At 44.9% G+C, this 22,368-nt stretch overlaps 1 protein-coding gene across 1 annotated transcript in view; it reads right to left on the bottom strand.

Moving 5' to 3' along the window:
• LOC124615614 overlaps positions 1-16,436 on the bottom strand; it is a 227,683-nt gene extending 211,247 nt beyond the window's left edge. The window contains exon 1 of the mRNA XM_047143618.1: positions 16,361-16,436. Coding sequence (XP_046999574.1) covers positions 16,361-16,390 — 30 coding nt within the window. The 5' untranslated portion in view covers positions 16,391-16,436. The remainder of the gene's footprint in view (positions 1-16,360) is intronic.
• Between the last annotated feature and the right edge of the window lie 5,932 nt (positions 16,437-22,368).

The raw sequence follows: 22,368 nt of genomic DNA, 5'->3' as shown, positions 1-22,368 counted from the left end.
TTGGCCTGGCGCGCTCTTGGTTTAGTATTAAAAACACTTTCTGTAACGTGCTCCTTGCCAATATTCGTAGGAAACTTGCTTTTTTCTTAAGCAATTGTTTAGTGGTACATTACAAGAAATTCTGAGACGAAAGAGTATCAATAAACAACACAAGCCTACTTTTTTCGCTATAACTATCTTTTTTATTAACCGATGAGTCCTAAAAATTCAAGTGACAGATACCACAAATCCTCTTGTTGTGGCACGCTCCGAAAGTGGTCTACGAATCTCAGAACAGGGTGTTACAATTCCCCAACAGGAAGCAGCGTTTCGCAGTGGAATATTAGTAGTGCGAGTGAAAGATGGTCAATGCTGAGAGAATGGCTCGTCTAAAGGCCTGAATGGTGAAGTAATTTTCATGGAGAATTTTGGAGCTACAAAATCGGAGAAGGAGATCGGCAGCACTTCAGATAACAGGAATCGTAGATTCACTGGAGTGGAGGTGCTGATCCTAGAGTATTACTGATTTCTATTTCGGAGATTCAGCGATTAATCATGATCCATTAATTATTTTTTTCAGTGGGGTTCCCAGTGAAAGTAAAGAAGAAATACAGGATCTGTTGAACGGAATGAACAGTCTAAGGGCACAGAATATGGACTGCGAGTAAATCGAAGAAAGACTAAAGTAATTAGAAGTAGAAGAAATGAGAACAGCGAGAATCTTAACATAATAATTGGTGATCACTGAATTCTGCTACCTCGCAGCAAAATAAGCCATAACTGTCGGAGCAAAAAGGGCTTAAAAAGCAGACTAGCTCTTGCAAAAATGGACTGTGGGAAAACCGCAACAGATGAGAATAGAAGCATTTGGGAAGTAGGGCTACAGAAGAATGTTGAAAATTAGGTGGGCCGCGCGGGGTAGCCGCGCGGTCTGGGGCGTCCCTGCGATAGGCACCATGAAGCGACAGCGCGGTGTTTCGCCAGCTGGTTGCCAGTACACAGTGAGAACAGCAGCGTTCAGTTTCGACTGTCACTGACACACATTCCGCTTAGGCTGTTACGAACTTACACGCATGAAACATGTTTCACAATGTAGACACTTTCAACAGTAGCGTTTGTTGTTCGCGAGCAATTCGTGTTCAGAATATCAGCGGTTATTTAATAGACTGTAGATTAGGCAGTAGGTTCTAATTTAGTATAGAAATGAGCTATACGTATACTTCACAATAAGGCAATTCTTCAAGTCCAAAGCAAATGCAACCTTTCACACTACAACATTTCAAGAATATCGATAACTTTTAGCAGGTGACACCTATAGAGACTGAAGATCTCAATGTATTAGTTGCGCACGTCAGTTGCCTCCACTGGAACTTCTGAGCGCGTAGGTTTTGTCAACGTAATGGTGTCAATGCGTCACAGATTTTGAGTAAAAGTGAATTAACTGTATTTTATTAATTGTATTTTATTAACAACAATTTTATTAACAACAATTACATTTACATTTCTCAGGAGAGCTTCAGTAAAGTTTGGAAGGTAGGAGACGAGGTACTGGCAGAAGTAAAGTTGTGGGGACGGGGCGTGAGTCGTGCTCAGTTGGTAGAGCACTTGCCCGCGAAAAGCAAAGGTCCCGAGTTCGAGTCTCGGTCCGGCACACAGTATTAATCTGCCAGGAAGTTTCATATCAGCGCACACTCCGCTGCAGAGTGAAAATCTAGTTCTGGATACATTTAGCATTTATCTTATCTTTATCACTATCTGAGAATGCCAGAATGTGCGGAATTTGTATATTTATTGTAAATTTGGAAAAATTTCTTTCTCTATTGTAACTGTGGAGCAAGTAGCGGGCGTCGGGAAGTGGCAAGGCCCATACTGGGAGAGGACACTGAGTAGAGTCATGGCAGCAATATAGTGGGGTGTACGTTTTAACTGTGGTTCTCTTCTTGCTCAGGTAGCTGCGTGACTATTAAAATGCATGAAGTAATGTGATAATTGGCAATCTAAGGCAACGTGAATTTGAGGCACACAGAATGTATTCGCAGTTTCGAATGTGGGCAACCGTCAGCTGTATAATGGAATACCGACAATGAAAATTTGTGCCGGACAGGGATCCGAACCCGGATTTCCCCCTTATCGCGAGCGATCGTCTTACAATTTGGTTATCCGAGCACGACCCACGACCAGAACCCCAAGAGTGAAACATGGAGGGAGTTCGGTGAAGATTTGGGCGGCTAAATCGTGGAATTCCATGGGCCCCATAGTTACTCTGCAGTGTGTCCGTTTTGGCTGATCCAAGTCCATCTCATGGTACGATGAGCCCGCGGGATTAGCCGAGCTGTCTTAGGCGCTGCAGTCATGGACTGTGCGGCTGGTCCCGGCGGAGGTTCGAGTCCTCCCTCGGGCATGGGTGTGCGTGTTTGTCCTTAGGATAATTTAGGTTAAGTAGTGTGTAAGCTTAGGGACTGATGACCTTAGCAGTTAAGTCCCATAAGATTTGACACACACACATGGTACGATGTCCGTTCCGCTATGGTGTCGCTGACGACAAAACCCCTGTTCACGCAGTACAAATCTCCCACGACTGGTTTTGTGGACCCGAGGAACTGTTGCATCTCCCCTAGCCTCCACAGTCATCAGATTTCAGTATTACTGAGCATTTGTGATCTAATTTGGAGAGAATAGTGCGTGATCCTATCTGCATCCACCGTCGTTACCTGAACTTGCCACTGTTTTGAAGGAAGAATGCTATAAGATTCGTTTGGAAACCATACAACACCTGTGTTCAACCATTTCGAGACGACTGGAAACGGTTTTGAAAGCCGCCGTATTAGACACTGTAACGTATTTTTCTTGTGTCTATATTTTTGTCACCCCCCCCCCCCCCCCCCCAATTTACGCATTATTATCATGTGCTGGTTTATTAAGAGGAGCATGTGGTTCCTTTGCAGTACGTGTCTTTTATTTTTCTAGTGTTTAAAATTTTTATTTCTTAACAGTAACAGTAATGAAGACATTCCGCAGCTCAGAATCATCCTCAAGAAATTTACTCAAATGTCTGGTGTTCTAGAATTCTTTGTGCAGTGTAACGGAAATATTGTTGCCTAGTTTTACAATAAATTCATCGCCATTTTTGTCAATATTATAATGGTGGTATCCCTGTTCATTATTGCAGCTTTAATATCCAAGAATTTTAGGGAAATTTTAATGAACCATATGAGCACAGAAAATACTAATATGTCAGCGGCCAATATGAAGCATTTATCGAGCACAAACCAATGTAAATGGACCAATCCCGTAAACTAGTTACTTCTTTCCACGAGACAGCATTTTATCGTTTAACTAAGGAAGCCTTTGGACACAATGTCAGCCAAGTACAGTTTCTTTATAGTGTATCCGACGGCCCGTTTCATTAGCGCTCAGCGAACGGCGGCCGCGCCACGAGTGACTGGCTGCTACGAGGGCAATGCTTCGGCGAAGGGTGACGTCACAGAAGGCTGCGCAGGCCGCAGGGTTGTCCACGGTGCACGCACTTCCTGCGGCCAGGCGCGGCAAAAAGGAAGCGCGCATCCGCCCGCTTTTTGTACGCACCGCACAGCCGGGTAGCAGCTCCGCCCGACCAGCTGCGCGCCCTTTATCGTCGCAGCTAAGTCGGCGAGGCACTGTTCCCGAACTAACTATCGTCATTAACCGTGTAGGTGCTCTGGGACAGGTGATCCTCGCACGACCACCACAGGAAATCTACAGCAGTGATCCAAAGCGGATCTACTTTCTTGAATGCTGCTACGTCTCACAGCTGATTAGATTAGCATGGAATATATGTCATTAGCAGACGACGTGCATGATGTGAAGGTAAAAAAAAATTATTGCTGGTACTTATATATGCTCGCGAGATCAATCCTGTTCTCAGTAGTTGGTGGGGACCTTATTTGTGCAATCTTCGAAGTTCTGCCACCTGTGTGGCTCGATTTCTGGGGCATGTATGTGCTCTTGAGCACGGTTTTGTGCTCAGAGGTCCCTAGACACTACCATGATGGTGGTTACTTTATCCTTATTTTATTGTCGGTTAATGAGGGTCCTTCGCCATAGCACGACGTACCTTTACTCTGTGTCACCGTTCTGATGCCACAGAGCCAGCGCATTCGAGGTGCCTTGATGTAGGGCGAAGTTCTTCAATTTGTCGAGATGTCTTCTGGTTGATGCTTGGATACATTCCTTTATGAGTGGCCAGTGAAGGTCTAGAGTCTGGCCCACATGGGTACATAAAGTAGTATGCAGCAGCACCTCCTCTGGGTAGTTTGAAGAGGCTGACAGTGTCCCGCGTTTAGCAGCCTTATATTGTCGCGTGTAGAAAGTTGCTGAGGACAGTCATAGCTTAGTTCTGGTAAGTAGTTGTGTGTTGGCGAGCAGTGGATAGAGTTGGCGCAAGAACTGTAACAGTTTCACCAGCTTCTCCCTGACGTGTGGTCTGACGAGCAGATCGCTGACTAAAACAGGGTTTCCTCTGACAGAACACTTCGAGAGTCCTGGTACTTTGATGGAACACCTTGTTTATTTTTTTCAAAAAATGAGAGGCTTATTTTTAGTAATTACTTCAGTTTTTAAAACATAAATAATAACGCAGAAATCACAATAAAATTTTAAAAAATAAGGAAAAAATTTCGAATCGAAAGCCACGTTATTAGTAGTTTTTTGCGGAGTGCTTATTCACTTCCCGCGAAACACCAGGTTCCGCGGGAAACTTGGGAAATCCAGGTCTAGAATGAGTGCGAGGAATTTAATACAACCCGTCCAGATTAAGGTCCGGTTGTGGAGAACCAATCTGCCTCGGAGATCCGGTCGCCGGCGGGCGAACATTACAGTGATCTGTTGGCTATGTTAGAGTTCCTGTGGCGACAGTCACTCTCTGATATGCTGACGCATTTGATAAGCTTTGCTGTTCTATCGCCAAAGGGAACTTGACTGTCCTGATGCTCTTTACGATTTCCCACGGTCTTATTCACAGTGAGCCCAAGTAGACATGTGTTTCATACTGTTAGTACGTTCGTTGTCTTCTCTTTCATTATTGTACTGTTTATTTTTCCCACTTTTCTTTTAAAGATGATAAAGAGATAGGTTTGTATGTGAGACATGTGAGGTGTCAGCAGTAACAGTTCGTGGTACCATAAAAGAAGAGTCGATATTAACGGCAATAGTTATATTTCTTTTCTCTTACAACGATAACTGGGAGATAGAAAATGGCGGAATGCAGATTATCAGTACGCAATAAATCGGAACAGAGATTTTTCGACGAACAACTGGACTGCGTTAACTGAATCAATTAGAAGACATATTAACTGTTAATCTACTGTGAGTCTATAAAAATTATGGAAATGTTTCATAAATACCGCTACCAGTCACAAAATTTGTTGACTTCTTAAAATATTTAATTTGCAACATCTTTAGAGGATTGACTTCACCATCAGACTACTGCGGCAGTACAAAAACATTTAGCACAAGTGTACACGTATGCTCTTGGCATGTGCTGTGGTCATCTTCGTTCTTGTGATCGTAGCACATGCCAAGACTATGTGCGTCATACATTCTTACCAGTTTATTTTTACAAATAACAGTCAAGGTCTATAATCAACAATAAACTCTGCATAGCCGGCCGGAGTGGCCGAGCGGTTCTAGGCGCTACAGTCTGGAACCGCGCGATCGCTACGGTCACAGGTTAGAACCCTGCCTGCCTAGGACATGGATGTGTGTGATGTCCTGAGGTTGGTTAGGTTTAAGTACTTCTAAGTTCTAGGGGACTGATGACCTCAGATGTTAAGTCCCATTATGCTCAGAGCCATTTGAACCATTTTTGAAACTTGCCATAATCTAGAACTCAGTAATTAAATTTCGACTGCAATATATGATATATGGAATTTCTTTGTAGTCGAGAGGTTAAAGAGTCGCTGTATGTTACCGTAGCTGCAAAAGAATTCGATACGCCGAAGTCAAAAATCTTAATGACAAAAAGTTCCCTCTTCCTATTTTCGGGTGGAGCAACATTCTGTACTGAAAACGCAATCTTCATTTAAACTTTTCATAAATCGTTTCATATCAATGTTGAATATTTCTTTCTATCAATAACCTTGGATCAAGTTCCTCCTCGATCCTAGTCAGCTGCACTACTGTACTGCTCCCTCTCAAATGACTTCGCTCTGGATGTAACAGTAAACTCTAACTTTACTCTAACGCTTCATTTTACAGGAAACTAAGAAGACTTTTGTGTTTTGAGCAAGGACGCCGATACAAAAATAGGTGGTTACGAGTCACAAATTACATCTCTCCTACCTTTTTACAGGTGACTTACTGTTCTTCCAATGACATAGAGCGAGGATACTTGCTACTAGTAGAAAGTTGCCACGTGTTGTCGTCGTGGGGCAGACAGTTAATACCCCGGACTGGACGAAATAAAGCTACCTACGATGATATGAAGTCCTGTTTTCCTCGCGATGGGCGCGTAGACGCGCAGCGTAGGCTAGTGCAGACAGTGGTATCGCTAGCGGGGTCGCGAACCGGCAGCGTTTGACACAAAGGGAAGGGCGTCGGCTCTGTGTGGCGCCGACCGGAGGCTGCCAAGATAGGACATGAAAGCGGCTGCTATGCACAGGCAGCCACCGGCTCCTCATCAAAGCCTGTGGTGGTGGTGGTGGTGGTGGTGGTGGCGGCGGCGGCGGCACAGACAGCGTACCGCGTCAATCACTGAAGAGGGCACGGCTGCTGCTGCCACGAGTTACAGGGAAAAGGCAGCAGCCGTGACTATACAGCTCGTTCCTCCTATGAAATTGCTGTACAGCCTCCATGTTTGTACGACGACAACGCTTCTAACAGCCTGATTAGAAATCTGTACAGGAAAATGCATAGAGAAAAGACCTGCGAAATGCAGCAAACTTGCAGGGTCACGTCCACGCACCGGTATTAACGATAACATTGGCCACCCATAACAACCTGAACAAATGATGTGACGGCTCCCCACCCCTAGCCCAGAAACGAAATACATCACAGAACACTGAGAACTGAAATAAACTTTCCGAAACCGATCTGCAAATAAAGTACGGAAAGAAACTGTAGCTGTCTGGTGGATTTTTTTCATCTAAAAAATTAATAGCACAGCTACGGTCCCAGCCACGTGGAACCTAATCAGGACGACAAGCTGGAATGAAGAAAGTTAGTGTGTAATATCCCGTCGACGACGAGGCCAATCATCCGCATTCTTTTCGGAGGAAACATTTCAGAATTAGCCAGAAGTGAATTAGGTAAACCACGGAAAAACTCTGATCTGAATGACTGCAGGGGGATTTGAACTGACATCCTCCAGAATGCGAGTCCACTGCGCTTCCAGTGCGCCACCCTGCTCGGTTAAAACATTGGATAAAGTAGAACAGGACAATTCGAATAAAATTATGCGAACTGCAGAGAGATTGCCTACGTGATTTTCCCTTCCTTATCATAGAGTGAAAATAATGTGTCGACTGAAATGCCACAATGCCACAGAAGTGTTGTTTTAGCAGCTGCGGTCTTCAGCCCAAATACTGGTTTGCTGCATCTCTCCTCACTACACTCTCCCGTGAAAGCCACTTCATCACTGCGTGGGTTTCGTCCAAAAGGTTCCGAGACTCATTTTATTCCTGGCGTACAAGTAACATCCCCGCAACAACTAAGGCGGCAGCTAGAACTGACAACTGTACACAACAGATGTGCATTCGACCAGCCAGTTGTGAGCAGACGGTCTCAAATAGTGCACGTGCGGCCGTACTGTGCCAGCGTTGGTGTCACAGACGGAATGGAGCGACATCTCTGTATCGTGTTCAAGGCATTCTCCGGAATGTTTTGAAGAAGAAGAAAGTGCCTGAAAAGTTTGTCCCGCACATCTTGATGCCCGAACAAAGGCAACGACTCGCGGACGTCTGCCGCGACTTGATTGAAATTCAAAACGCAGACAGTTCTTTTCTGAAAAATATGACCATGGATGACAAAAGCTTGGTTGCATCAATACGAAGCCAACAAAAACAGACAAAGCGCAGAAATTCACACGAAAGGTCAATGCTTTGACGACAAATCGACATGCAAGCCAACGTGACAGTCGTGTACTCTACTTTCTTGGTTTCTTGTTGTCACCTATTCTTCGCTTTCATAAGTTTGGTTTCCGTCCTGGACTTATTATGCTGTGTTTTCTCCACGTCATAGAGATGCTCATATGCGATGCCACGTCCTAGATACTTAAAATATTTAACTTACTCCAAAACTTTATTATTCAAAACTACTTTTGATCTTACTAGTTGTATGTCCTGAAATGCCATCAGTTTTTTTGTATGTACAGACAATTTTAGGTTATATTCTGATGCTATCTGTTGCAAATTATAGACTCCCATTTGAAGGCCATCTTCACTCTCCGCAATCAGTAGTATCTCATCTGCATGTAGGACTGCATTTGGTGTAGAGTTACGATCTATAAGTACTCTTTGCAAAATCAGAATTTTTATTTTCAGTTTTAGTTCATGCGTCATCAGAACGCGGGTTGCTAGGGATGGAAAGATGATTAGGTGAGAAGTTTGAACCATCTTAATATTCGCCACAAATGGTTCTCAGAATATACGTGAAACATAACTCCTTTTCACAGAGTAAGGATTTCAAATTCACTCATTTCTGTTGGAAGTGTATCGCAAGAACCACAACGGTTTTCTCGATCAGTCTTATAGCTGATTTATCTTACTTGTAATATTATTTTATGTATTGATTTCAGATGTTGTCTTCAGTTCGAAGATTTGTTTGATGCTGCTCTCCATGCTGATCTATCTCCGAGTAGCACCTGCAACCTACAGCCTTCCGAAACTCCTTGCTATACTCATATCTTGGTCTCCCTCTACTATTTTTGCCCCTCACAATTACCTCCAATACTAAATTGGTGATTTCACTTAACACTGTCAAAATGTTTCCCTAAGACCACAAATGCTAAACATAAGTTTGCCTTTGGTTAATCTATCTTCTGAGGTAAGTCGTAGGTTCAGTATTGCCTCGCATGTTTCTGCTTACCTTCGGAATCCGAACTGATCTTTCCCGAGGTTGGCTTCTACCAATTTTTCCTTTCAGATAAGTTTGGCACTATGTAAAATAAACAAATAAAATGCCTTTCCTTACTACAGGGTACTCTTAACGTGTAACCCCCCCGCCCTCAATCGCACGATGCTGATTTCTGTAACATTAAAACATTCTTGAAAAGTTTAAATGGTTGTTATTTGAAGCTGAAAAGAATGTGTGAAATAATACCCAGTATGGGTACGCTGCGGTAAATGCATCTGACGCCAGTTTATACGCACACAACTAGTGAGCTGGGACGAACTACTCCCCGCAGAGTAGCAGCCGCCTCTGCGCCACAGAGCACAGAGCGGTGTGGGCGACGCTTCCCGCCTGGCGCCCATACCACCCCGTCAGTCTCCCGCTTCAGTCAACACTCTGACAAGCGCAAACACCGGCCAGCGATACGCTCCTATCACGGAACGCGTCTCCCTGCGTGCGAAAGGCACTCTCAGTAATTAGAACGGAAAAAAGGCTGTATCTACTCAAAATTCAGGGAACTTTTGTGACAGGTTTCCTTCTGACACTCTTATGAATAATGATGTTAATTATACAAATAAAAAAGACAGGTTATTAAATGAAAATCTCTCTTTGTAATGGAGCGTATGAAATAATGAATTTTTTGTGTTAAATTTTCTTTTGAAAAAGTGTGTTGGACGGACATCCGAACTCTTACTTCTACCTTTAACAGACAACATCTATACTTCAACGACTCAAGCCGAGTATGCGCATAGGCCGAGTATGCGCGTAGGCCAACTCTCTAAAAATGAGTACTGCCAGTTTACCTTCCCTAGCCTTCCAAGCAGCAAGCTCTTGAATTCTACATGATATTTAACAACCCAGGTTTAAGTTCCAGACAGGACTTCAGTTATCTTCTCTCAGGCGTGCTCAAGACAAATTTCAAGAAGACTCAACTCTCTCTCTCTCTCTCTCTCTCTCTCTCTCTCTCTCTCTAACACACACACACACACACACACACACACACACACACACACACACACACTGACAGAGAGAGAGAGAGAGAGAGAGAGAGAGAGAGAGAGGCGCTCGCACATCTCTCACAAACACATCATAGCTACCGTATTATTTCAACTTTGAGTTACACATTATTGCTTAATAAAGGCGTCAGAAGTTCAAAGTCGTTACCGAAAACACAAATGGTTACAGCACCATTACTAAAGCGTTTTTAACCAGTTATGCTTTAAAAATTATACACTGATGAGCCAAAAGATTATGACCACCTGCTTAATAGCTTGTTTGTCCGTTTTTTGAACGAAATACATAACTGATTCTGGGTATCGGGGATCCGACAGTTTGTTGGTATGTTTGTGGAGGTATGTGGCATTGGATGCCTACATACAGGTTATGTAATTCTCGTAAATAACGGTCCTCTGATTTGCGTGCGCGGTGATGGCGCCCGATAGCGACCCAGATGGGTTCCACACGATTTAGATCAGGCGAATTTGGTGGCCGAGACATCAAGGTGAGTTGACTATAATTCTTCTCAACCGACGGTAGCACGGTTCTGGCTCGGAGACACGGAGAATTACACTGCTGGAGCCGGCCGCGGTGGCCATGCGGTTCTAGGCGCTCAGTCCGGAACCACGCGACTGCTACGGTCGCAGGTTCGAATCCTGCAACGGCCATGGATGTGTGTGATGTCCTTAGGTTAGTTAGGTTTAAGTAGTTCTAAGTTCTAGGGGACTGATGACCTCAGATGTTAAGTCCCATAGTGCTCAGAGCCATTTGAACCAACACCGCTGGAAGTTGACATCGCCGTCGGGGAATACATCAAACTGAAGGGATGCAGGTGGTTCGCAGCTCTGTGTGTCTTTCATTACGATAGGTCTCATGCGAGCGCAGGACAATGGCTCCTATAGCGCGATACTGCTCCCATCAACCTGCGCCCGTGCGTGCTGCACGTTTCGAGCCGCCGCTCACCTCGATGACGGTGTTTGTGGGGACGACCATCGACCTAGTGTTGTATAAATTTGATTCACCCGAAGAGCCGACACGTTTTCATTGATCGACAGTCGAATGCCAATGGCCCCGTGCCCGCTGCAATCGTAACTGACGACGTCGTTGGATTAACATGTGGACATGTAAGGGTGGTCTCCTGCGGAGCTCCATGTTCAACAATGTACGATGAACGGTGTGCTCAGAAACACTTGTGCGTGCACCAGTATTGTACTATTTTGGCAGAGAAGCCACAAATCAGCAACTCTCCTACAGAGCGGACAGTGTTACAGACCTCTCAAGTTCTGTGAAGAGTCGTGTACGTTCAACCATTTAGCGCCTAGTGTTAGTTTCACTGTCCTTATACCTCTTTCCGCTTACGTCAGTAGCACGTGAACATTCGGCCAGTTTCGCCGTTTTCGAGATACTCAAATGTTCAAATGTGTGTGAAATCTTATGGAACTTAACTGCTAAGGTCATCAGTCCCTAAGCTTACACACTACTTAACCTAAATTATCCTAAGGACAAACACATACACCCATGCCCGACGGAGGACTCGAACCTCCGCCAGAACCAGCCGCACAGTCCATGACTGCAGCGCCCCAGACCGCCCGGCTAATCCCGCGCGGCTCGAGATACTCGTTCGCAGTCTCTGCGTAATAATAATCTGCTCTTTGCCAAAGTCGCTTACCTCTCATTTGCAGCCCGTATCTTCGCTAGAGTGATTTCCTGTCCGTGTCTGGTCTGCTTATTTACTTTTGTCACCACGTCAACGCTACCAGGAGGCATCCAACGTCACGGTGGGCAAAGGTCATAATGTTTTGGCTTATAGATACTGAAAGGCTGTTTAACGTACACTGAGATCATTTCAAATGGTTATTTATAGTTTAGGTCTAGAAATAGGTTCAAATGGCTCTGAGCGCTATAGGACTCAACATCTATGGTCATCAGTCCCATAGAACTTAGGACTACTTAAACCTAACTAACCTAAGGACATCACACAACACCCAGTCATCACGAGGCAGAGAAAATCCCTGACCCCGCCGGGAATCGAACCCGGGAACCCGGGCGCGGGAAGCGAGAACGCTACCGCACGACCACGAGCTGCGGACCTAGAAATAGATATTACATTGCAATCCTTTTGTCACGTCCACCATACAGTCACGTCAGCGCAAGGTCAGTTACGCAGTCTGAATGAGAAGCGTACGTTGAGACTGAATTAGTACATGCACTCTATTTACTACAGCTACAGCTTCACAGTATCAGTGAAACAGGTAGTTCACAGCATCTGAAGCGGTCGCCTCCTACCGACAGTGCACTGGAAAAAATCTAGATTACATTCCTTGGCCAGTCAAATTCTTCATGTCATGCTGCCGTAGTCAACAACGAGTATGTTAATTATAGTGTCTGGCAAGGAAAACATAACGACAGTCAGTGCTCCTTCTTAGAGTAGCTCCTGAGTTGCCCCACACCGCCTTAAACGTCTCAGTGAAAGGTTACATGATTTCCATCAGACTAACATGTAAATCAATACCACGGTTGTTATTTAACGTCTTGTCGGCGACGATGTCATTACAGATGGAACACGTGCACAGGTGGGGTATGATGGGAAAGGAACTCAGCCGTGTCTTTTACAAAGGAGCCATCCTGGCATTCGCCTTAAATGGTTTAGGGAAAATCTGAACCTAGATTGCCCGACGAGTGTTTGAACTACCGTCCCCCAGAATGCGAATCCAGTGCCTTACCTCTAGTCACCTCGATCGACTTCTTGTTACAGAAATGTTTAGAAGTTACCCTTCTCAAAAGGGAGAAAATATTTTACCTCTGTGCCACATCCAGCCGTGGGCTGCAACTTTACGAGGCAGCGTGTACGAGCCAGAAGGCTGGCAATGATGACAGTTTGCTGCCGTGCTGTCTCCTATGATGAAGAACGGCGTGCTGCCGTAATTTATTAAACAAAACACCGGGAGTTACCGTGGCATATCACGCGATTTCTCGTGCAGATTGGCCGTTGGTCTACCCCTTGCATACGCGAAAACTCTGATGGTATAACACGTCATCAGCGAGAATCGTCGCCCCCTTGCGTGTAGAGCACGGCTCATAAAACTGGATATGGTACGAAGCGGCTTGCGTGTGCTCTTTCCGCGATATTTGCGATGGAGGCAGCAGAATTGCTGTACAGTTTGTCCGAAACATTTATCTTCCTAATGGAGTCCCACCACACTTTGACAAAAGAACGTCGCCTCTCACAAAGATTTGCATACAAACTCAGCCAACATCTCTCTAATAATCCCGTACTCGCTGGTGCGGACAGATATAAACAAAGCACATTGCCGCACAACTCCTCCGATCAGATTTCCTCCTCTATTTCGAGCTGGCAAGGATACCAAATACACTAGCAGTACCCTACGAATAGGTCACTGATGATATCGTACGCCGTCCCCTTTGCGCAGGCGCCACCCTTTCCCATAATTCTTCCAATAAATCTCAGTTATCATTTTACTCTCCCTGCAAATTGTTCTATGTTCATTCGACTTCGTACCGGTTCGTAGCCTCTATTTACACTAAATGATCGATTGTCGCGGCCGAGTGTTAATATCATTCTCGGAAACTATTGAGTTCTTCCTCAGTCTCACGTGCATTATCCTGCATTAATCCACATTTAAGGCAAGCTGCCATTCTTTACACGGAGGATATGTTCATCCCGTGTACTTCTATTTTGGTGTTGCGCTCAAACAGATATTTCATCATTAATTGAATTTAATTATTACGGCGTAAACTGTAGACGTTTCGTGCAGAACAGCTAACAGCTTTCTTTCTCGGATATTCCAACACTCAAGCGGCTGATTGGCAATCAGAGTAATAATAATAAATAATAATAATAATAATTATTATTATTATTATTATTATTTTCCTTTCTCAGACGTTATGTCTGGTTAAAAGTGGAAAGTGACGCGGACCTTGATCAAGCGTCACTTCCTTTTAACTGTACGGTATATGTTACATTGCATTTAGGAACTTTCGGGTAATTGAACAAGTATCAATAATTACAGATTTCTGTAGTTGTATATATATGTTTGGATGTAGCTGTATTGCGTTGATGTACTGGTGGATTTTGTGTGGTATGACTCCTGTAGTTGATAGTATAATTGGTATAATGTCAACTTTATCCTGATGCCACATGTCCTTGACTTCCTCAGCCAGTTGGATGTATTTTTCAATTTTTTCTCCTGTTTTCATTATTATTATTATTACTACTACTACAAAAAGTAGTAGCAGTGGTAGCAGTAGGAGTGTAAGTTGTGGTGGTGGTTACAGAAATAGTAGTAATGGCCTTAGTAGCACGACAGTCGAAAGCCAGCACATGCCATATAAAGACGAACACCCAACTTAACATTTGAATTCACCGGGATAAACAATCTTGTTGCGTCGACATCTTAGTTTTCGCGGGTGAAGCACCACTTTAGCTGGGAAACGTTGGGGGACAAAAAAATGGTTCAAATGGCTCTGAGCACTATGGGACTTAACGTCTGAGGTCATCAGTCCCCTAGAACTTAGTACTACTTAAACCTAACTAACCTAAGGACATCACACACATCCATGGCCGAGGCAGGATTCGAACCTGCGACCGTAGCGGTCGCGCGGTCCCAGACTGAAGCGCCTAGAACCGCTCGGCCACACTGGCCGGCCCGTTGGGGGACAGAATTGAGAATTGGCCATTTCTTTCAAAACACTCCTGACATTCGCCTATAGTGATTTAGAAGACCATAAAGAAACTAAATGTGGATGACTGCAAATGGGATCAATCTACGCTCCTCCAAAATGCAAAGCCATACTAGAGTAATTCACGTGAAAAACAAGAACGCTCTTAAAGGGGGGAATTTAATGCAAGTCCTGTGGCGCCACGTCACGAAGACAAGCTTTCAGTGCCAATAAACTGAAGTTTTCGATTCTCCCTTTAGAATGCTGGCGGCAGCAATGCCTCCGTGAGAGACGCAACATTGCGTCAAGATTATTGTGGAATAGCTCTTACAATTGCAAGACTATCAATTTCGTGTAGTATTAGCACAAAATGGAACTTCGTGACACATCTCATACACGAAGACCGTAGTTCAAGGTTTAGCTTTTAATTCGTCGCGTACATTCTAGGTGGTGTCATGCTGCCTTGTGTGTGTGTGTGTGTGTGTGTGTGTGTGTGTGTGTGGATACGCATACTTTGATAACATTTAACTCTAATTAATTCTTCATTCATTAAATTTTCGATTAAATGAAGATATAGCAGCATTATCCGAAAACGAATCTGTTAATTTTCCCAACTTCCGCATGAGTTAAAATAAATTTCTGACTAATGGAATCGGGCGTTAGTGTTGTTTTGACGACACGTGTAAGACTTACCGGGCTTGGTGAAATCAAACGGAGGCTAGCGTTATGGTCCATGTGTAAGGCCTGATTCCGCAAACTTCTGGTTCTGTAGTCTGTGGTTCATTAGAAGAACTGAATTTCCATCTTGTACGTAAGTGTAACTATTGCTCGTCTTCAGTAAATGTTTTCAGTTTCAAGTGGCGAATAAAAAAAAAATGGCTCTGCGCACTATGGGACTTAACATCTGAGATCATCAGTCCCCTAGAACTTAGTACTACTTAAACCTAACTAACCTAAGGACACCACACACATCCATGGCCGAGGCAGGATTCGAACCTGCGACCGTAGCGGTCGCGCGATTCCAGACTGAAGCGCCTATGACCGCTCTGCCACATCGGCCGGCCAAGTGGCAAATAACAGTTACTCTTAAGCAGCAGATAAGCAGCGTTGAACTGGTAACCGAGGACGAGTGGGTGCAAATAATAATAAAAATCTGCTGCTGTTATTGTGTACGGAGACCGGTGGCTCGTTAGCATCGGTAAGCGCTCCGTAGAAATTTACGCAGTGTCAGCGTAAAACATTGTTAATTTCTACTTGTCCGTCGTACGCAGATTTCCGTACGTGCATTTTCCATCCTCCTTTTTAACGTCCACCACCACCAACAACAACGCTATATGACGCAGAAGACCTATGTTTAACAGATGTGTATTCTGATTACTATAGCCGAACTTTTTACACTTTCCACTTTTAGTGCTCAATGATTTCAAAGAGAAAATCATAACTTTCCACGCTCGTTAATAGCTCTGTTGCAAATGACAGTCGGTGAGTAAACATGTGTGAGTGCACCTGGTAACGCTTTATGTTTCTGTAACACGACCATAACACTGTCGAGGTACTCTCGCCGAGTCGAGAATGTATACTGTTGACTGTACTGCAAGCAGATGCATGTAGGCGGACTCACGCGGCTGGACTTGGACAGCCGGGCTCCCATAGCCGCCTCCCATGCTGACCGCAGCACAGCCGGCGCGCCGCGCGCTTCGCCGCTCTTCCGAGACACCACGCGCCACGCACCCACGCACCTCGCACCTCCGGTCTACCACGCACTGCCACCGAGGCGGGCACGCACTTTGAGCACGCGGCATGCGGCACGCGAAACACACGCCGTCGGCCGAGCGCATGCGCACTACAAGAGCTGCGTGCTCACCGTCTGCGCATGCGTAGCTTACTGGCACGAGAAAGCCAACAGAGCTAAGGCAGCAGTCCTGGCAGGAGACCGCACGCCAGCGCTGTTCCTGGCTCTACTTATGGAACGTTTTTTGTGCTCATCCACTCTGACGTCTTTAGAGAACTAATATCTTCCTTGTTAAGATGAACGCAGATTATATAATCAGAGATCCTGAGAAACTTAGCTCGCTCTGTTCGTTTATAAAATACAGACTGTTATCCGTAATAGAGCCCAAGGTTGATGGTGTGTTCTTCGACTTCTGAAAGGCGTTTCTTACAGTTCTGTACTTTACTGAATAAAATACGACCCTACCGAGTATTGGACTATGTGCCTAGATTCAGGACTTCCTTACGGGCAGAACTCAACACGATACACTTAATGGGATGAAATAGAGAGCTGTAATGTTACTTTAGGAGTACCCCAAGGGAGTGTTACAGTATAAGTTTACAGTATATGTAAATCATATAGTAGACAGGCTCAATGAGGATGTTCGCAGCGATGCTGATGTCGACAGGAAGGTTGCAACGCAAGAAGCTAACGAAACGGAGGAAAAAAATGTGGATAATGGGAAGACAACATAAAACGAATTCTGGGAAAAGCAGATGTGATGACGACATTCATTGGAAGAATCTATGTAATTCATCCACGAAAGAAGTGACTTAGTAGTAAACTGTTGTTTCGTCGACTCTTGTGGTGTTCATCAGTTGGGGACCCTTATCAGTTGGACTCAGAGTAGATTTAAAGAGTAGCAGTACGCATTGACACGGGATCGTTTTATAACTGCGAGATGCTCAACAAACTTCAGTGGCAGACGTCACATGAGAGTCTTTGCCTGTCACATAGAAGTTTACTGTTGAAATTCCGAGAGCGTACGTTCTAAGAAGAGGTGGGTACTATATCACTTCCTCTGACATAAGTTTCGTGAAGTCAACACCTCGATATCAGAGAAGGTACTGAGATTTATCGACAGTCATTTTTCTCACGCATCATTTGCAAATGGAAATGGGCGGGGGGTGTTGCTGATACCAGAGAAACTTAGCGTCGTACACCGTAAGGTGGTTTGCCGAGTGTGGATGTAGAAGTACTTGTCCCCAGTGACGATAGTCGTATAATTCTGAGAGGATGTAAACGTGATGAACGACATACACGCATTCAAAACTCTCAGTGACACTAAATATAAGACAAAAATTTGAGTTTACATGAGGAAAATGAGGTAGTTAACGATGAACAGTCAGCTATGACTGTCATAGAATTTTAGAATTTGCAATGTGTAGGAGGTGACACCGGCGTTGTGTGTGTCTAACATAGATGTCTGATTTTCTTCCACCTAAGCTCAGTCACGAAGCACAGGAAATTACTAGGGTTCGATGGAACGGAACTGTGAAGTTACGTGGCTCTTACAAATTACAAGAATATCCCTCACATCTTTACAGAGAATTTACATGGCACTGTAATTGATCTCGGCCAAGGAGGCAGGAGTTCTTGCGATCCCTCATTGAAAAATCGCGAAGGCATCGAAAGATCTATCGGGGACGAGATACGATACGAACTCTTACTTGAGAGGAAAGCGAAGCAACGCGCTATCCAGCCACTAAGATTAAAGAGTGCCGGAGACCATTGCAGCGGAAAGTTGGAGCAGTTCTACAGACAAACCATATTCGATTTCTTCGCCATCGACATCTCTAAGGCTGGCACGTCATTAATTCTCTGTGTTTACGAGCAGTTAATAGCTAACCTTCGTTCGCCTAGAACGTCCCGGTATCAGTATGGCGGCAAGTTGGTGACTATTAGCGAAAAAGAAATCACACATCTAGAGTTGTGCACGTGGCACGTTTGGTTTAAGAGATCTGAAATGCAACAGCCTGGTGCACTATACGTACCTGTTTCAAAAAGGGCCAGCGCAACTAATATTTAAAGAAGCGATAGCATTAAGTCACCAAAGAAGATAACGAAATCAATGAAACGTGCGTAGCAGACGCTGGAAGCAGCCTTTCAGTGGCAAATACGGCCACAGTACAATTTGGTCACAAGTGATTTAACCGACGTAAGTAGCCGACAATAAATATAAAACATGTTGTCCTAACAACTTCATGTTTTGTACGACGATAAAGAGACTCCAGTTGTTCAGCCGGAAGTACCAGTTCAATTTGGTTAGGGCGACGGTAAATATTTCAAAGTAATATTATCGGAACATCCATGGAATTGGCGCTGAATGTCCTCAAAACTTCGGAAGTGTATGCACTGATATAAGCTATCTCCTATGCTGGCAAGTAGCAGTAATTACTTTGTCATATCGTGACACACGACCAAAAAGTCACTGAAGCTTGCTAATCAGGCCTAAATGCGTAAACATGCAATGTTGTGCACTTCATAAAGCGTAAAAATATTATAGCAATTGCCTATAACGGTCATGGAATCACAACTGCGGCCAGACATTTCATATCGCCTCCTGATTAACCAAGCGTGTAGATATGAAATGGAACGATTACAGTCGCTCACAATCAATCATACATAAGGCAAATGACGCGGTACGATTCAGTGGTGCAATAACTGGAAATCAAAATTCGTTTACGAAAGAGATTACTTATTAATCACTTGCAGGATCTATACAGCAATACTTCTGAAACGCCTGGGATGTATATCAGAATCTCGGGCATATGCAAAGAAGAGCATTGGGAACCGAGACAGATTTGTTTGAATGGAGACAGATGCATCATGTGAACAGATGTAATCCGATGACTAACAGACTGCGAATGTAAACCTTTCTGGCTTCACTGAGGATACTGTGACAGCTTGAAACCAGATCATAAAAAGAAATGCTCCACAGGCTTTGTGTGACGACGAATGCACAACACGATTGGTTGAAATTCAGTTACCCAGCACACCTCTTCGGCGAACATACGGAGCGAGATGAAAGACAGTATATGTAAATTGAAGGAGGAAGGCGGAGAAAGAAAATGAAAGTGAAGGGAAGGGATTACTGATGTCATCTGCATCGGAACATCACGCGGAGTCAGAGGCGACGAGTGAAAATGTGTGCCGGATTGGGATTGGAACCCGAGATCTCCTGCTTACTAGGCAGGTGCGCTGACCACTGCGCCACCCGGGGTAGAGCGTTATCGAAAATGCGCGGACTGTATCTGCACGCCTCACTGCCGACCCACATTCACAGCGAGCGCCACCTATCCATAGCCTCTGTCCATTTCGTCCAGCTCGCTGCTCTGAGATTCCCGTCGGAGGTCGGACGTACTTGTGCATCCGCACTGCAGAAGGTGGATCCATTACCCATCTAGACGAATCAGTTACCTGAATGCGAGGTGTGTGTTCTTTCGGACATCTCCAAAAGAACAGACACCACGCATTAATACAATGTAAGGCAGTGTGATGTCAGCTGCACTTTACTCGCAGTGGTAAGCTCTAAACGTTACCTCCGATTCAGTAGGTCATCGCAGAATTTAGAGAGGTGAAGATAAAACGTAGGCCTTACGATTTACGAAACATTATTACGTCATGTTATTACATTTGTCAGTGAAAAAGGATGCTAACTCCTATTACGATGCTAGTAGTGATATTCCTAAGGTGGCACAAGTAAAAAAATGGCTCTGAGCATTATGGGACGTAACATTGGAGGTCATCAGTCTCCTAGAACTTAGAACTGCTTAAACCGAACTAACGTAAGGACACCACAAACATCCATGCCCGAGGCAGGATTCGAACCCGCGACCGTCCAACGCGGCCAGCGGCGGCACAAGTAGTTTGTAATAAAACGAAAGGGGAACTTCTACACTGTCACATCACTTACACGCTCGCTGAATGTCTGGAAATGATGATAAAGCATAGTTTGGAATGGTGGTCTGAACACCACGGCCTGGTTACCAAGAATATTTGTAATTTAGATAATTCTAAGATACTGCTGATATAACGATGTCATTGATTGCCGGTACATCTCAAATCATATCAAGTGGGTATCGACATAATTGCAGACATCTCTATAGAAAAATTCCATGTGGGTCTGAGAACATGCTGCTTACTACACTACTGGCCATTAAAATTGCTACACCACGAAGATTACGTGCTACAAACGCGAAATTTAACCGACAGGAAGAAGATGCTGTGATATGCAAATGATTAGCTTTTCAGAGCATTCACACAAGGTTGGCGCCGGTGGCGCCACCTACAACGTGCTGATATGAGGAAAGTTTCCAACCGATTTCTCATACACAAACACCAGTTGACCGGCGTTGCCTGGTGAAACGTTGTTGTGATGCCTCGTGTAAGACGGAGAAATGCGTACCATCACGTTTCCGACTTTGATAAAGGTCGGATTGTAGCCCATCGCGATTGCGGTTTATCGTATCGCGACATTGCTGCTCGCGTTGGTCGAGATCCAATGACTGTTCGCAGAATATGGAATTGGTGCGTTCAGGAGGGTAATACGGAACGCCGTGCTGGATACCAACGGCCTCGTATCACTAGCAGTCGAGACGACAGGCATCTTATCCGCATGGCTGTAACGGATCGTGCAGCCACGTCTCAATCCCTGAGTCAACAGATGGGGACGTTTGCAAGACAACAACCATCCGCACGAACAGTTCGACGACGTTTGCAACAGCATGGACAATCAGCTCGGAGACCATGGCTGCAGTTACCCTTGACGCTGCGGCACAGACAGGAGCGCCTGCGATGGTGTACTCAACGACGAACCTGGGTGCAAGAATGGCAAATCGTCATTTTTTCGGATGAATCCAGGTTCTGTTTACAGCATCATGATGGTCGCACCCGTGTTTGCGACTCGCGGCGAACGCACATTGGAAGGTGTATTCGTCATGGCCATACTGGCGTATCACCCGGCGCGATGGTACACGCCATTGGTTACACGTCTCGGTCACCTCTTGTTCGCACTGACGGCACTTTGAACAGTGGACGTTACATTTCAGATGTGTTACGACCCGTGGCTCTACCCTTCATTCGATCTCTGCGAAACCCTACATTTCAGCAGGATAATGCACGACCGCATGTTGCAGGTCCTGTACGGGCCTTTCTGAATACAGAAATTGCTGCCCTGGACAGCACATTCTCCAGATCTCTCACCATTTGAAAACGTCTGGCCAATGGTGGCCGAGCAACTGGCTCGTCACAATACGCCAGTCACTACTCTTGCCGGCCGAAGTGGCCGTACGGTTAAAGGCGCTGCAGTCTGGAACCGCAAGACCGCTACGGTCGCAGGTTCGAATCCTGCCTCGGGCATGGATGTTTGTGATGTCCGTAGGTTAGTTAGGTTTAACTAGTTCTAAGTTCTAGGGGACTAATGACCTCAGCAGTTGAGTCCCATAGTGCTCAGAGCCATTTGAACTACTCTTGATGAACTGTGGTATCGTGTTGAAGCTGCATGGGCAGCTGTACCTGTACACGCCATCCAAGCTCTGTTTGACTCAATGCCCAGGAGGCGTATGAAGGCCGTTATTACGGCCAGAGGTGGTTGCTCTGGGTACTGATTTCTCAGGATCTATGCACGCAAATCGCTTGAAAATGTAGTCACATGTCAGTTCTAGTATAATATTTTTGTCCAATGAATACCCGTTTATCATCTGAATTTCGTCTAGGTGTAGCAATTTTAATGGCCAGTAGTGTACAAGTACACTAACCAGAGGGGAGTGAATAATCTTTCATCAAATACTGTTAGAATATTCTTTATTTATTTACATGAGCGGTTTTGATATAGACAACCCCCAGTAGAAACGATG

This window comes from Schistocerca americana, chromosome 1, assembly GCF_021461395.2.
Source record: "Schistocerca americana isolate TAMUIC-IGC-003095 chromosome 1, iqSchAmer2.1, whole genome shotgun sequence".
Lineage (NCBI taxonomy): Eukaryota > Metazoa > Arthropoda > Insecta > Orthoptera > Acrididae > Schistocerca > Schistocerca americana.
The sequence above is the reverse complement of the archived record's forward strand: the minus strand, read 5'-3'. Positions and strand labels throughout refer to the sequence as shown.